The sequence below is a fragment of the Salmo salar genome, chromosome ssa09 (assembly GCF_905237065.1).
Source record: "Salmo salar chromosome ssa09, Ssal_v3.1, whole genome shotgun sequence".
Taxonomy (NCBI): domain Eukaryota; kingdom Metazoa; phylum Chordata; class Actinopteri; order Salmoniformes; family Salmonidae; genus Salmo; species Salmo salar.
The window spans coordinates 95547258-95565187 of record NC_059450.1 but is presented as its reverse complement, the minus strand read 5'-3'; the positions used below and the strand labels follow the sequence as shown (position 1 = coordinate 95565187).

Below are 17930 nucleotides of genomic sequence, written 5' to 3'. Positions count from 1 at the left end.
CTGGTTTGAGATCTATTGCCATTATCCACCGCTAATGACTCTGTAAACACATTGATCCTTGCAGACAGTTTGAAGTGTGTGCAACCAATGTCCACGTACAGCTCTGAAACGTGACAGGACTTTACAACCAGACAAAGACAAAGCTGTCCAATGCTCTAAGTTCAGAAGCCCTTAACATCCATCAATATATAGTATGTGTTGTATGATAGATATTTAGTCACTTTTCCAAGGCTATAGGACGGTACTTTAGCATCTACCAACAACATTTCATGTAGAACCTGTAACATTACAGGTGTAAGTTACTGCATTACAATTCTTCTGAATCTGCTATCAAATCACCACTCAGATATCTTTAAATATATTATCTTTGACAAGAACAGTGTATTTTGCAGTGGTAGAAAAAGTACCCAATTTTAAGCTGACATAGGGAATTGTTTTAAGATGGTCATAAAATTGATAATTTAGCTACTTGATTTCGAATTTTAGGACCCCTTTAGGTATCAAAAAAATATATAATAAAAAAATATATATATATTGATTATGGCCTTTACTACTATAGCCCATAGAAACACAATGAATAACACATTCATAAATGGCAAAAAGGACAGTAAAATAAATGATCATACGATATAAGGTTTTAAGGAGATGTAAAAAAAAAAAAAATCAGGACATATTTATATTCGAGAAATTCTCCCCTTTCCATAGAGTTCAGACGATACAGACATTTTACGTGAGAAGACTGATTTTCGGGACGTCTCATGGTCTGACAGATATCGCTCTAGCTCTGTCACCTTTCACCGCAGATGCGGAAGTGCGACACTGGCGGATGAGGTGGAATGAGACGTATCGAATGCTAAAAAACATAATATCTCTAGTTTAAGCGGATGGTTTTAGATTGTAACTTAGATTGATGCACCGGTGTGTCAATCGATTCTAGGGGGCTTCATTGAAAATGACTCAAGTAAAAGTAAAATACTACTTGAGTAAAAGTCTAAAAGTATTTGGTTTTAAATATGCTTAAGTATTAAAAGTAAATGTAATTTCTAAAATATACTGCACTTAAGTTTAAAAAAGTTAAAGTATAAATCATTTCAAATTCCTTATACATGTATTAAGCAAACCAGATGGCACCATTTTCTTGTTTTCTCTATTTACGGATAGCCATGGACACGCTCTGACACACAGATATAATTTACAAACAAAGCCTTTGTGTTGAGAGAGTCCGCCAGATCAGAGGCAGTAGGGATGAGTAGGAATGTTCTTTGGATAAGTGCGTGAATTGGACCATTTTCCTGTCCTGCTAAGCATTCAAATGTACTTTTGAGTGTCAGGGAAAATGTATGGATTAAAATTGATATTATTTACTTTAAGAATGTAAACATTTTCAAAAAATATAAATAGTAAAGTAAAGATACCCCAAAAAATGACTTAAGTAGTACTTTAAAGTATTTAAACTTCAGTACTTTACACCACTCGTATGTTGAACTTACACACATCATTGGATGAATTCAATATACAATAGAGGCTGAGTATATTCCATGAAACCCATTAATAAAAATAAAAAACTATAATTTTAATCATTCTATAAAGAGTTACATGAAGAGCTGCTTTCTTTTCATTTTGTTTTTCAATTTAAAATCAAATTAGAAAACCATAATATCCAATTATAGTACACACCTGCATACAAAGACAGGGGAAAACATCAAAGGATCAAGCAACATGACTGTGTGTATAGATGTAAAGAATGCCTCAGTCATCCCACTTCTCTTGGCTCTAATTAGTCAATGCACTGATCTAATTAAGCAAATGCCTTTGTTGAAGGCGTCCAGGACTGACTGAGAAGATTGCCAGAAGCATAAGGTTAAGTGAGGTGGACTTAGGAAGACTTCATGGTTTATATTATAGCTAGACATGCTTATGCGCTTCATCCAATCACAGATATTGAATTATTCGATTCCCAAGAAGCAGCAGACTGTATTGTACAGTATATTGTGTATGAAATGAAACATGTTTATTACAATACTCAATATGGTAATTTATGGTTAAATCACTTAGGTGTTTTGACACCCACTGTGATTTAGGCTAATGCTTTATATTGTAATAGGGTAAGGCAGCTGGGGGTAACACACTTATGGCATGGGTTAAAATAAAGGGTTGGTTCTTCGAACAGGAACAAAAGAGTCCACTGACTTTAGCAGTCCTGAAGTGTTACAACTTCCTGAAGGAAACCCAGTGTTCGGGGCCCTATGGGCCCTGGTCAAAAGTAGTGTGCTAAAAAGAGAATAGGATTACATTTTGGACATCTGACTGAAGCACAGTTAATCCATAGAATGGTCAACACATTGAACAAGGGGATGGAGGGTTTAAAATCCCAAACTGAGATATCACTCCCGGGACCTGTTTTCACCGCAGGGGCTGGAATGTTCAGTCCTGGGATCTGTTCTCAATGCAGGTGATGTCCAGTCTTGGGTCCTGTTCTCACTATAGCGGGTGGGATGTCCAGTCTGCTGCGCCATGCAACAGAGGGTGTCTGATACGCGATGATTAGCACACTGGCCAGCTAATTTTAGTAGGGTTTGGAATTGGACTAATCAGGAACTAAGAGCCGGCATCCACTCTAAATCACCTTCTTTGCACATGCATAGAGATACTTTCAGGGTGGAAAAAAAGGCTGTCTGCAACCTCCCGATTATCCTCTGGAAAAGCCTCTAATCTGGCCGAAAGTCAAGCAGCAAAATAAACGACACTGATTATCATACATTTTTTCCTTATCCATCACAGTAGATAGATGAGGGAGGAGGAGAAGGAGGAGGAGAAGGAGGAGGAGGAGGAGGAAGAGGGGGTGTAAGAGGTGAGGAGGAGATGGAGGAGGAAGTTGTGAGGAGGAGGAAGAGAAGAAGTGGGAGGAGGAGGAGTAGAGGTGGAGGAGAAGGAGGAGGAATAGGAAGAGGTTTCGCCAGCTGGCCTGGCCCCTCCTAACCACCATCTGCTTTAACAAATGTTAAGGATGGACTAAATACCCCTGAGTCCTCTGTCTTAACCAGATTATCAGATATTCTAAGAAGGAGACTTGCCTCTTATCGTCTCCCAATCTCTTTTACAAAAGTAAATCAAGACTTGCTGTAGGGGATTACCAGGATTAGGGGCGACCACAGACAAGGTTCTCAGCTCTATGTCTTAAAGTCGCTGCCCTTCAGCCTGTCTCCCTTCTGCTTACTATCATCATCTAAAGACATGTAAAGCCTTCCATTCCGTGAATCCAGCTGGCCCATTGTTTCCTCTGTCCTTGAGTGAGTGTGGCGCCGCAGCAAATTATATTGTAGAGTGGCTGGTTAGTTAAGGAACTGGCGTCTTTTATTTAGATGGTGAAATCAAAGGTAACATTTACAGTAATGAGTTAATGAGTCTTATCTTCAGCACTCTATAATGTATCCATATTAGGACAGCCTCTGTTCCAACACATTAGAGTCATCTTTAAAAGCCTTGTCCACACATAGTGTTGGGACCCCAAGCATTCGAGCAAAGACAATACATTGCAGTCCAGAGATATATCTAACATGTTTACATGTTGTGTCAACCACCCAACCGTCATAGAGCATTAACCAATGAGGAGAGGACATTAAAAGCTTAATAAAGAGCAGTGATACTAGCAAGAGCAGTGTGCGGGTTTGTTCTTGTTTTTTCTCTGTTTAGAGCAGAGCTGCCAACTCTCACGTATTGGCCGTGTGACACATGCATTCAACCCTGTTCTCAGCCTCACACGTCACACCTCTTATACCTCACACATTGAAAAGTACTGCTTTCATTTTTTTTTTTCTCCATTGTATAGTCACCGTGTTAACTTTTCAACTGTGCTCCCAAATCGTTTTGAAAATGAAGAATTTGCGCCTGCAATTTAAAATCAAGAGCAGAACCTCTATCATTCTCCTGTCTTGCCACAGCCCTGTGAGCCACTGCACATTGAAGCATTATGATTGGTCTAGTTATGTAAGGGATCAAGGGGATTGGATGCGTGTTTTAAAGAAACGCCCCTCAAGATTTGAGTGGAGCTGAATGGAAGCGAGAACGTTCTCAGCTGAGTTTATTAAACTGTAAAAAGAGTAGCACTGTTTTATGTACTATGTTGTCAACACAATTAGGTGGATTTTTCTCCAGTCCGTATTGCAAAATGCAGCCTTTTGACAGCATGTTCTAAAGTCATTGTCGGCAACAACACAACTCTGTTGTTGTTATTCCCCTCACTGATTTTATTATTCCACTTATTCCCAATTTTGCCAGTGTAATCACATATTTGAAATCTGATATGCCTACTTGTGTCTATGAAAATGCATTATGAGGAGATGTATTTTTTTGCATTCGTTCATAGACTGTTTTAAATTAAGTCCGAAAAATAAGCATTGGCTAATACATTCTTCCGGAATCAAATATAATTTTTTTGGTACATTTTATTAATAGTGCACATTCTAGGCAACTCATAAATGCATCATGTGTTGTCTGTGTAGAGTAAGACGAGGTCAATGATCTTCAACTAGTAGGCATTAACCACCTGAATATTTATATTAATTAGATTTTTCTTGAAGGTTGGGTGATTTTTAGAAATTATTTGTTAGAATAAGAATATTTTCAAACACCCGGACGTTGGGAAACATAGCTCAGGGGTGGCCAACCCTCCTGGAGAGAAACCAGGATTTTCTTCCAGACCTATTTTTAAGAGTTCACCCAAATTACAAAATACTAAATGTTTTGTGTCCTTACCTTGAAATCAGTCTATGGACAAGGAGACTATGATTGGGTTACCAACTGGTGTAAAACATGAATATGTCCTGTACAGAGTCTTGGTATAGTGGTGACACTCCCTGGAACATAAACCCATACAACTTTCCACCTGAGAACAAGGATCAATCCTGGCTTCCAACTTTCCACCTGACAACAGGGATCAATCCCTGCTTCCAACTTTCCACCTGACAGCAGGGATCAATCCCTGCTTCCGACTTTCCACCTGACAACAGGGATCAATCCCGGCTTCCAACTTTCCACCTGACAACAGGGATCAATCCCTGCTTCTGACTTTCCACCTGAGAACAGGGATCAATCCCTGCTTCCGACTTTCCACCTGACAACAGGGATCAATCCCTGCTTCCGACTTTCCACCTGACAACAGGGATCAATCCCTGCTTCCTACCTTCCAACTGTTTCTAGCATTAGCCTGTCTCCCTACAGTATCTAATTACTGTCTGAATAAAGTGTCAAACTGCCTAAAAAAATATGTAGAAAAAAATATTAGCTTACTTAAAATGTCATCCCCCACAAATCCCAAAGTATCAAAGTCATCCAATTTTGAGTGTTCATTTAATGTTCAAAGCATACTGAATACACCTGACCTGTGGATTTTAATTAAAACAAATTCCACGCAGGTTATATGCCTAAGCCATGTCAAAATATGTAGAATTGCAGGAAATGTGTTTTAAAACAGTACAGTTTTTCCTCCCTCTAGGGGTTGTGCTGGGGGGGAAACGGAATTCACATAGCAAATCAAACTCCAAGCTTTCTTCAAAAGCTGGCAGCCCTGTTAGAGACTTCAGGACACTGTCTGCATGATAGATTGCTGACAGATTTCCCAGTGTACACCACTTCAAAGAGGATAAAATGAAGCAAGAATTTCAATGTAAACAACCCTGAGCTGCTCTTTTGCTCTGCCATTCCTTCAGATGCAGTAGGCTACAGTACCAGTCACCTGGCAGTTAATATGTGGCACAAAAGCACACAAAAAAAACGTTGTCCATAAAAAAAGCTCTCTAAATAAAATGTTGTGTTCCTCTTTCCTATAAACATGTATGTCTAAAACAGTTTCCCGTTGAAGATTAATGTTCAACCTCATGTTTAATGCGTTTAAGCAGAACATGGTTTCCCGTTTTCAAAGGAAAATCTTGTAAATCTTATTTATCCGTATGACAAGCTGAAATGACAAACATTGAGAAAAAGCAATCTAGGACTGACAAATTAGATTAAACCTTACAGCACCTAGGATGAGGTTACAGTGCACTGCGTCCTAGGCTTACAGTTATTAAGCCATTCCCAAAAAATGGCACAAGATACACGTGTATAACAAGAACACAATAACATAAATAAATTGTTGTTTCAAAAATAATTTCTATGTAGTTCTCTTCGAGATTATAACATCAGTGGTAAATGAATAAACCAAGACTTCCTACAATCCTCCACACACCAAAACAACCAGCTCATAAGAGTAGTCATTACAGTATATACATCCAATATAACCTGCAGTGCCTATATGTCTGCTTTAGATAATGATCAAACATGGAACAAACTGTTGTAACAGAAATCAATGCTGCTCAGATTCCTAACCATGGAAACACCTCATTTAATCGACAGAATTGTTTTTAATGAAAACAACAATCTCGGCTGTAGAAAACACTCCACGTCTTAGAGAGGCAGAGAGAGGGAACTCACTCCTCTCTGGCTTCGCCACTGATTTGATTGTTGTACACACACAAAAGGTAAGACGGCTGCAGCAATGGGGATGATTGAATTATTCAGTTTGGCAGAGATTTCGCAGCAATTGTGTGGAGTGCCTTGAGTGGAGAGAGAGAGAGAGAGAGACAAAGAAAGAGACAGAGACAGAGAAAGAGACAGAGACAGAGACAGAGAGAAAGAGACAGAGACAGAGAGAAAGAGACAGAGAGACAGAGAGAGAGAGAGACAGACAGAGAGAGCGTCCTCTTGTTTCCTGCTCCATTAGACAGCCACATGCATAAATAGCCCACTATAGACCGTCATTAGTGATGCAGTTTTATAGCCTGAGCACATCATTCTCAAGATCACAGTTACCACTCTGCTAATTTTCTCTATGCTCCTGACACCCCTAGAACAATGAAAGCTTTATGAGCAGAACAAAAAAAAACAGAAAGAGATTTACATTCACTACATCCAACTAACTATGTGTTGATGAAAAGCTGAGAAAAATGAGAAATTCAAGAAAACAAAGATAATTATCTACAAGTGTAATTGGGTTGAAAACTCTTTAAAATCAAAGAAAACTTGAAGCTGAGCCAGGGCTGGTCTGCAAACTATCCCTAGCCAGATGGACCGCTGACAGACAACACGATCTCATAGAAGATTATATGGGTCAATGTTAGTGTACATAAATATTGGTTTTGACTATTTATAGCAGCATCTCACTAATGTAATACTGATTTATGTGACTGATAATCAAATCAAAGCAAAACTTCACACACGTCAAATACAACAGGTGCAATTAAAAAACAACAATGCAATTTAAAATATATATTTTTTTTTACTAAATAAACTAAAGTTAAAAAAAGTTACACAATAAAATAACAGTAACGAGGCTATATACAGGGGGTACCGGTACTGAGTCGATGTGCGGTGGTACAGGACATTTGATTAATTGTTCAGCAGTCTTATGGCTTGGGGGTAGAAGCTGATAAGGAGCCTTTTGGTCCTAGACTTGGCGCTCCAGTACCGCTTGCCGTGCAGTAGCATATGATTTGGGTGGCTGCAGTCTTTGACAATGTTTTCGGTCTTCCTCTGACACCGCCTAGTATATAGGTCCTGGATGGCAGGAAGCTTGGCCACAGTGATGTACTGGGCCGTACACATTACCCTCTGTATTGCCATACGGTCAGAGGCCGAGTAGTTGCCATACCAGGCGGTGATGCAACTGGTCAGGATGCTCTCAATGGTGAAGCTATATAACTTTTAGAGGATCTGGGGACCCATGCCAAATCTTTTCAGTCTCCTGAGGGGAAGTCCAGGATCCAGTTGCAGAGGGAGGTGTTGAATGCTGAGCTGTAATCAATGAACAGTCAATGAACAGCATTGTCACATAGGTGATCCTTTTTTTCCAGGTGGGAAAGGACAGTGGAGTGCAATAGAGATTGCGTCATCTGTGGATCTGTTGGGGCGGTATGGGAATTGGATTGGGTCTAGTGTGTCTGGGATGATGTTGTTGATGTGAGCCATGACTAGCCTTTCAAAGCACTTCATGGCTACAGACGGTAGTGATTTAGGCAGGTTACCTTGGTGTTCTTGGGCACGGGGACTATGGTGGTCTGCTTGAAACATGTAGGTATTACATACTTGGTCAGGGAGAGGTTGAAAATGTCAAATGTGTCACTTGCCAGTTGGTTAGTGCATGCTCTGAGTACATGTCCTGGTAGTTTGTGAATGTTGACCTGTTTAAAGGTCTTACTCACATTGGCAACGGAGAGTGTGATCACACAGTCGTCCAGAGCGTCTGGGGCAGCAGGTAGCCTAGCGGTTAGAGTGTTGGACTTGTAACTGAAAGGTTGAAAGGTCAAATCCCTGAGCTGACAAGGTAAAAAAAAAAAAAAAACTGTTGTTCTGCCCCTGAACAAGTCTGTGCCTAGGCTGTCATTAAAAATAAGAATATGTTCTTAACTGACTTGCCTAGTTAAATGAAAAAATTATCCATGCTTCAGTGTTGCTTGCCTAGAAGCATGCATAAGTAGCATTTAACCTGTCTGGAAGGCTTGCGTCATTCGGCAGTCGAGAGCTGGGTTTCCCTTTGTAGTCCGTAATAGTTTGCAAGCCCTGCCACAACATCCAACGAGTGTCACAGCCAGTGTAGTAGGATTCAATCTTAGATCCCTTTGTGACACTTTGCCTGTTTGATGGTTCGTCTGAGGGCTTATTTTAAGCATCCAGATTAGTGTCCCGCTCCTTGAAAGTGGCAGGTCTAGCCTTTAGCTCGGTGCGGATATTGCCTGTAATCCATGGCTTCTGGTTGGGATATGTACGTACGGTCACAGTGGGGACGATGTCGTCAATGCACTTACTGATGAAGCCGGTGAATGAGGTAGTATACTCCTCAATGCCATCGGATGAATTCCAGAACCTATTCCAGTCTGTGCTAGCAAAACAGTCCTATGGCTTAGTATCTGCATCACCTGACCATTTCCGTATTGAGCGAGTGATACTTCCTGCTTTAGTTTTTGCTTAGGGCGACAGGTAGCCTAGTGGTTAGAGCATTGGGCCAGTAACCAAAAGGTTGCTGGATAAAATCCCAGACCTGACAAGGTAAAAATCTGTCATTCTGCTCCTGAACAAGGCAGTTAACCCCCTGTTCCCTGGTAGGCCGTCATTGTTAATAACAATGTGTTCTTAACTGACTTGCCAACTAGGTTAAATTAAAAAAGTAATCAGGGGGAAAGAATTATGGTCAGAGTACGGGACATTACAAGGGTGCTTCCTACCGTTCTACGACAGATGCCGGGAGCTGACGCTGTCGTAGTCCATATGGGGTCAAATGACGTTCATAACAGCTAAAAATTAATTTTAAAGAACTGAAAAGTTCCAAAAAGCGGCCAATTATTTCAGGTCGTTGGGCCGTGGGTGTAAAAGATTCAGTAGGCTACTGGCATTACACACCTTGTTAAAAGATTACTGTAGCTCCAGGGAATAACTTTTATAGATAGCTTTACAAATGTTTACTTGCAGAGGACTACAGGGGTGAAGTAGTTACTCTTAGCAAACAAGTAGCAAAGTTACACAAGCTACTGGGGACCTACTTTGGAGAATCCACACCCATCTACTTTTTCTTTCTCACTACCCCAGTGGTGGATCTGGTGGAAGTGTCTCCGCTGTGTTGGCTCTCCACAGCCAACTGGCTGGCACTCTGCAGGGTTCTCTCCCTGAAGGGTTCTCCCCCTTCCCTGGAGAATGGAGTTAGTAGGATGTTCCTGGATTACTTGGGGGATGTTCCTGTTCTTAATCCTACCAACCAGCCAAGTCAAAAACTTCCACAGCGAGTAGACTCTGGCAATGGGGGCATCCTGTCTCGGAGCTCTATGGACATTTCCTCCGACCTCATGGCTTGGTTTTTGCTCTAACATGCACTGTCAACTGTGGAACCTTATACAGACAGGTGTGTGCCTTTCCAAATCATGTAAAATCAATTGAAGTTACCACAGGTGGACTCCAATTAAATTATAGAAACATCAAGGATGTTCAATGAAATCAGGATGCACCTGAGCTCAATTTTGAGTTTTATAGCAAAGGGTCTGACTATTTATGTAAATAAGGTATTTCTGTTTTTTATTTGTAATACATTTGCAAACATTTCTAAAAAAGCTGTTTTTGCTTTGTCATAATGGGGTATTGTGTGTAGAGAAAAAATAATATAAAAAAATATAATTTAATCGTTTTTAGAATAAGGCTGTAATGTAACAATGTGGAAAAATGAAGGGGTCTGAATACCTTCCGAATGCACTGTATATATATTTGTTTGATATACCTTAAGGGGTCCTACAATTCTAAATCAAATATCTAAATAATCCATGGTATGACCATCTTAAAACAATTCCATATGTTAGCGTAATAGAAACCCTTTTAACCTCTGTCAAAAAAAGAAGACAAAACTGAACAAAAAGTTTGTCACCCAAAAAATATGTAACATCTGTACACTTGCATAATTAAGCTTTGGCACAATTCAATAAAATCTCTTGAAAAACATTTCATTATTAAATACTAATGCCACGAAACATAAGAAAGCTGAGGAATTACCATGCAATGTTGGTTGGTTCCCAATAAATGAACACTACCATTCAAAAGCCTTCCCTGTAGCTCAGTTGGTAGAGCATGGTGTTTGCAACGCCAGGGTTGTGGGTTCGATTACCACGGGGGGCCAGTACAAAAAAAACAATGTATGAAATGTATGCATTCACTACTGTAAGTCGCTCTGGATAAGAGCGTCTGCTAAATGACTAAAATGTAAAAAAAAAATGTAAAAAAAAGTTTGGGGTCATTTAGAAATGTCCTTGTTTTTGAAAGAAAAGCCAAAACAATTGTCCATTAAAATAACTTCAAATTGGTCAAAAATATGTTGTAAATGGCTATTGTAGCTGGAAAAAGCTGATTTTTAATGGAATATCTACACAGGCGTACAGAGGGCCATTACCAGCAACAATCACTCCTGTGTTCCAATGGCACGTTGTGTTAGCTAATCCAAGTTTATCATTTTAAAAGGCTAATTGGTCATTAGAAACCCTTTTTCAATTATGTTAGCACAGCTGAAAACTGTTGTACTGATTAAAGAAGCAATAAAACTGTCCTTCTTAAGTCTAGGTGAGTATCTGGAGCATCAACATTTGTGTGTTCAATTACAGGCTCAAAATGGGCAGAAACAAAGACTTTCTTCTGAAACTCGTCAAATCTTGTTCTGAGAAATGAAGGCTATTCCATGTGAGAAATTGCCAAGAAAGTGAAGATCTCGTCCCATGCTGTGTACTACAGTACTCCCTTCACAGAACAGCGCAAACTGTCTCTAACCAGAATAGTGGGAGGCCCCGGTGCACAACTGAGCAAGAGGACAAGTACATTAGAGTGTCTAGTTTGAGAAACAGATGCCTCACAAGTCCTAAACTGGTAGCTTCATTAAATAGTACCCGCAAAACACCAGTCTCAACGTCAACAGTGAAGAGACGACTCCGGGATGCTTGCCTTCTAGGCAGAGTGTCTGTGTTAATTTGCCCATCTTAATCTTTTATTTTTATTGGCCAGTCTGAGATATGGCTTTTTCTTTGCAACTCTGCCTAGAAGGGCAGCATCCCGGACTTGCCTCTTCACTGTTGATGTTGAGACTGGTGTTTTGTGGGTACTATTTAATGAAGCTGCCAGTTTAGGACTTGTGAGGCGTCTGTTTCTCAAACTAGACACTCTAATGTACATGTCATCTTGCTCAGTTGTGCACCGAGGCCTTCCACTCCTCTTTCTATTCTGGTTAGAACCAGTTGTGCTGTTCTGTGAAGGGAGTACTACAGAGCGTTGTACGAGATCTTCAGTTTCTTGGCAATTTCTCACATGGAATAGCCTTCATTTTTCAGAACAAGAATAGACTGACAAGTTTCAGAAGAAAGTCTTTGTTTCTGCCCAGTTTGAGCCTGTAATTGAACCCACAAATGCTGATACTCCAGATACTCACCTAGTCTAAAGAAGGACAGTTTTATTGCTTATTTAATCAGTACAACAGTTTTCAGCTGTGCTAACATAATTGCAAAAGGGTTTTCTAATAATCAATTAGCCTTTAAAATTATAAACTTTGATTAGCTAACACAACGTGCCATTGGAACACAGGAGTGATGGTTGCTCATAATGGGCCTCTGTACGCCTATGTAGATATTCCATTAAATATCAGCCATTTCCAGCTACAATAGTCGTTTACAACATTAACAATGTCTACACTGTATTTCTGATCTATTTTATTTTATTTTAATGGACAAAAAAAAATGTTTTTCTTTCAAAAACAAGTACATTTCTAAGTGACCCCAAACTTTTGAACGGTAGTGTAGGTTTGCACCAGTTGTGTTAGTTCTCAGTGAGAAGCTAGCATTTAGCAAGTGATTTTCCAGGTTTACGTTAAGCTATTTATAGTAGTTTGACATTTGCATACCCTCTCTCTGTGAGGATGTGCATAGTCTACTGTAGTGATCCTCTTTTCACCAAGAACGTACTTCCCTCAAGGGAATTGATTAGCTTCACAGTTTTTGAAATATGAAGTAACTTTGATAAGCAATTAAATAGTTTCTTTTGCTTCTGTGTTTCATGTGTTTCTTTAGCCTTTCAAGTGCACTGTCAGATTTAAAACCTACAACGAGGCATAGTTTAGAGCTCTGGTTGGGTTCATAGTTTAGCTCTCTGGTTGGGTTCATAATTTAGAGCTCTGGTTGGGTTCATAGTTTAGATCTCTGGTTGGGTTCATAGTTTAGAACTCTGGTTGTGTTCATAGTTTAGAGCTCTGGTTGGGTTCATAGTTTAGAGTTCTGGTTGGGTTCATAGTTTAGAGCTCTGGTTGGGTTCATAGTTTAGAGCTCTGGTTGGGTTCATAGTTTAGAGCTCTGGTTGGGTTCATAGTTAAGAGCTCTGGTTGGGTTCATAGTTAAGATCTCTGGTTGGGTTCATAGTTAAGATCTCTGGTTGGGTTCATAGTTTAGAGCTCTGGTTGGGTTCATAGTTTAGAGCTCTGGTTGGGTTCATAGTTTAGATCTCTGGTTGGGTTCATAGTTAAGATCTCTGGTTGGGTTCATAGTTTAGAGTTCAGGTTGTGTTCATGCCTTGCAATTGAATTGGATTCTAACAGTATTATGTTATGGCAAACTATAACAGACGACATGGGATTCCTTATATATACAGTATATATATATGAATATTATTACATAGTTGTACTGTAGATGTGCACATCAAAAGTCGTATTTTTAGAAGATTTCCATCATAACTTCTATTTAAAACTGTTCCCAATGAAAGATGGATATCTAAACTGTTTCATCATTTCTTCCCTGTAGTCGATTTAGGCAGTTACATGAAAAACAACGTTTCATATTTTTTGCAATTTTTTTCCCTCAGGCTGAACTGATGAGCCAATTATTATTGTTTGTCCAACTAACCAATCCAGCAACGCAGCATTTGTGAAGGGCATGGCCCGACGTTGATCTAGACAGTACAATGTAGGATGACAATCTTACAAAAAAATTACAAATCATCGAATAGATGATTTCAAGGTTATTTTTAGTCTTAGTGGGCTTCTGTTATAGGTAGAGGAAATGCAGGGAAGATGGATAGACAGTATAATACAATGAAGAAAAAAAAGACAGACAGTATAATATAATGAAGGAAGGACAGACAGTATAATATAATGAAGGAAGGACAGACAGCATAATATAATGAAGGAACGACAGACAGTATAATATAATGAAGGAACGACAGACAGTATAATATAATTAAGGAAGGACAGATAGTATAATATAATGAAGGAACGACAGACAGTATAATATAATGAAGGACAGACAGTTTAATATAATGCAATGAGAAGGTCCAATGTCCTGATTAATAAGAAGAGTCATGGGAAATGTGCAATACAATGCAAAAAGACTTTAATAAATTCCAGAAGCTCACACATACATAAACAAAACATTTATATACAGTTTATCTTCACATAATTGGCAAATCAAAGTTAATTACAGAGTATGTAAGGAGCATATTGTACTTCACATTGAATAAAAGTAAGGTTGGAATTTCATAGTCATCTGTCTCCCTTACAGAAGATAAAAAGCTGTCTTCTCTCATGTATGCGTTTTTTCTCTTTTCTCCCAAAGATCAGTTAAATCAAATGACAATTGCAGTGCTAAGATGCTCTGTATAGTTCACACTGCGGTTCTACTCAGTAGTAATACATTTGATACCGTAATTACATCCGGTACCTCCTCCAGAAACGATTTGGATCATTAGGAAGGTATCGTATATGTGCCACACATACTGTACATACAGCCTCGTCTACCAAAGCAGTCTCTTTATAAGACAACCCATTAAACATCATGACTATTAACAACAGTGATAACCCAACAAGCTGTTTATTGGTGTAGTATTGAAGATAGTAATTAAGATCAGGACATAACCACGATGAATGACTCCAAGTGTTTACACAATGCAGTAGAGGCATATATTTGTGTGGATATCAAACCAGAACCAAAAGGCGTGTAATATTGAAAGTGCATTGTAAAGATTCTTCTGTCTTCACATTATTGATGTTAATAAATTGAAACCTGCTGAATGTTGCTTGTACTACCACTACTCATTGTAGGTGTTCAATGTTTATCTCTCTTAATTTCACTTGGATAAATAATGCATTGATATAAATAAGTGCACAAAATCAAGTTTGTCTTTTTTTGTTGTTGCTTTAAACCAACCAAGTGGTATCAACGAACTGCCTGAGTTTTACCACTTGGAACCATCATTTGAAATACGTAATATTATATCTCACAGGTTAAATCGGCTCTGACTTGTGGGGATCTGTCTATCTGACTCTAGTACACTCAGGTTAAACCATGGTGCTCATCTGTGAATCTGTCTATCTGACTCTAGTACACTCAGGTTAAACCATGGTGCTCATCTGTGAATCTGTCTATCTGACTCTAGTACACTCAGGTTAAACCATGGTGCTCATCTGTGAATCTGTCTATCTGACTCTAGTACACTCAGGTTAAACCATGGTGCTCATCTGTGAATCTGTCTATCTGACTCTAGTACACTCAGGTTAAACCATGGTGCTCATCTGTGAATCTGTCTATCTGACTCTAGTACACTCAGGTTAAACCATGGTGCTCATCTGTGAATCTGTCTATCTGACTCTAGTACACTCAGGTTAAACCATGGTGCTCATCTGTTTAGTCCTACATAGAACAGCTTTTGATTATGAACAGAGCCTTTCGGGTCCCTTGTGATTGTGGCTTAGCTCAAAGTATTAAACTCATCCTCTCTATTATGAGGTACAATTCCCTACTGTCCTACGGTGGCAATCAGTAGACACGGTCCTCCTGGTCCTGGTAAATCACCACAATGTGGTGTTCCAGTCCAGTGGGCCATGCATATTAACACCTGCCACACTCTTCACTACTAACACTAACTGTGGCACTGTAAGTGTATGGGACAAACCGAGGCGATCATTGACATAAAGGTACATGGTGACATGGGCAAAACAGTCACACACGTAGACCCATTAGCAGTAGGCCCATTTGCAGTAGACCCATCAGCAGTAGACCCATCAGCAGTAGGCCCATTTGCAGTAGGCCCATCAGCAGTAGACCCATCAGCAATAGGCCCATCAGCAGTAGACCCATTTGCAGTAGGCCCATTAGCAGTAGGCCCATTAGCAGTAGAACCGATTTGCAGTAGGCCCACCAGCAGTAGGCCCATCAGCAGTAGACCCATTTGCAGTAGGCCCATTTACAGTAGGTCTAGCTTGCGGCATTATACAGCCTTCCCTGTAGCTCAGTTGGTAGAGCATGGTGTTTGCAACACCAGGGTTGTGGGTTCGATTCCCACGGGGGGCCAGCACAGAAAAAAAAAAAATGTATGAAATTGTATGAAATGTATGCATTCACTACTGTAAGTCGCTCTGGATAAGAGCGTCTGCTAAATGACTAAAATGTAAATGTAAAAATGTATACATTGCCAGTCAGTATATCCATGAGCAAGCCCAAAAATAGCAAATTCAATGGATTATAAAGCAAGGGGAAGGAAAAAAAACATAAAAACAGACACCAGGAAGGTCAAATTTGAGTCAAACAAGGAAAAAACTAAATAACAACAGACACCAGGTATGTAAACTTTAGTCAAACAAGGAAAAAACAACTTAACAACAGACACCAGGTATGTAAACTTTAGTCAAACAAGGAAAAAACGAAATAACAACAGACACCAGGTATGTAAACTTTAGTCAAACAAGGACAAAAACAAAAGAACAACAGACACCAGGTATGCAAACTTTAGTCAAACAAGGAAAAAAACTAAATAACAACAGACACCAGGTATGCAAACTTTAGTCAAACAAGGAAAAAAACAAAAGAACAACAGACACCAGGTATGCAAACTTTAGTCAAACAAGGAAAAAAACAAAAGAACAACAGACACCAGGTATGCAAACTTTAGTCAAACAAGGAAAAAAACAAAAGAACAACAGACACCAGGTATGTAAACAGAATCAATAAATATAAACATAGTCAACTCTGTGATAAATATACATAAATACATATAAACATATACTTTACAGAATAAAGTACAGAAGAGATATTCATTGTATTTGTACTGTATGTTTTTTATACATGGGGTGGGTCATATCGTGAGTCATCGTCTAGGAGATAGATATAACAAGAGATACTGTAAATGGTGGCTTTCTATAAAGTATTTCAAACCTCCTACAGGATTCACAAGGAGAGTTTTGTCAAGTTTCAGGCAGGCAACAATGTGTCTTAATTTCTGTGAAAATGTATTCAAATTCTACTTTTTTTTGGGGGCAAACAAAAAATAAAATAAACCAAATTAACATATTCCTTTTTTTTTTGTTGGTTGGTGTTTTGAGGCTGTAGAGACTGTATAGTATGAGATTCACCTCTTCATCTGTGCCTTCCTCCCTCTCTCTCTCCCTCTCTCTTTCTCTCTCTAGGTACTGGCAGCTAGAGATTGATTTTTATCCTGTGGCAGCGAGTTGTACCTGAGCCACAGAGTGTGTCATAGAGTGGTGGTTTCAGTACCGTCTCCTGTAATATAGAGAGACAGACAGATATAGAGAGATTGAAGTTACAATATAATCCAGCTCTTAGAAATCTAATCTGTAGTAGCTGTTAAACTCTAGTACACTCGAACAGTGAATACAAAAAAAATCTCTAGATCATTTGTATTCAATAAGAGAGAGAAAAAAAGCATTCTTCAAGGTACAGCTGACAATCAGGTATGATTTCCTTGGCAGATGAAGTCCTTGAAGAATACTACATGAGAGCATAAGTTTGTGCATTTTACTGTGATTATCAGAGCATGCAATTCTCTCCAATAGATTTAGCTCCAAATGTGTAATTACATCCACCACCCTACTGCAACACTTCGTTTAACCCTGAAAACAACATTTTGTCTCGTACTTTAGTCCTTACTCTGGCACCCTTCAGTAGGTCTTCTGATAGGTACAGGTCTGACTTTCACTAGGTCTGCCCCAAAACTACAAAAGACACATCTGCCGATATCTGAATCATCATGTTGAATCTGACCTTGTGCTGCTGCTTACATTAGGCCTACCTATAGTATGCATATTGATTATAGAAGCAAACGCCTAAATCAGCTGCTAAAAGGTGATACAACAGACCTCCCCCCGTCTCGTCCGTCCGCCCATCCCCCATCTACTGTCTACTGGCATCACAAGTCATTACAGCAGCTTGGTTAGAAGTTTGGGAAATTTTCCATCATTTTTACAACCCTATCCTTATTAAAAAAAATAATAATCTGATTTTATTTTTTTTAACACAAGTTCCAAAAACACGTTTTCATGTGATTCTCTACATGTGACAACATGTACAGAAACATGTGTAAACATAAAACGACACATTCCA

At 39.2% G+C, this 17930-nt stretch overlaps 1 protein-coding gene across 3 annotated transcripts in view; it reads right to left on the bottom strand.

Annotated features, from left to right (window-relative positions):
• LOC106612267 (protocadherin-11 X-linked) overlaps positions 1-17930 on the bottom strand; it is a 267425-nt gene that overhangs the window by 201635 nt on the left and 47860 nt on the right. The window contains exon 4 of one of the 3 annotated variants that reach the window (XM_014213274.2): positions 13908-17090. The exons of the other annotated variants lie outside the window; for them this stretch is intronic. Coding sequence (XP_014068749.1) covers positions 17007-17090 — 84 coding nt within the window. The 3' untranslated portion in view covers positions 13908-17006. Of the gene's footprint in view, positions 1-13907; positions 17091-17930 lie in introns of those variants that run through there. 3 annotated transcript variants of the gene reach the window in all.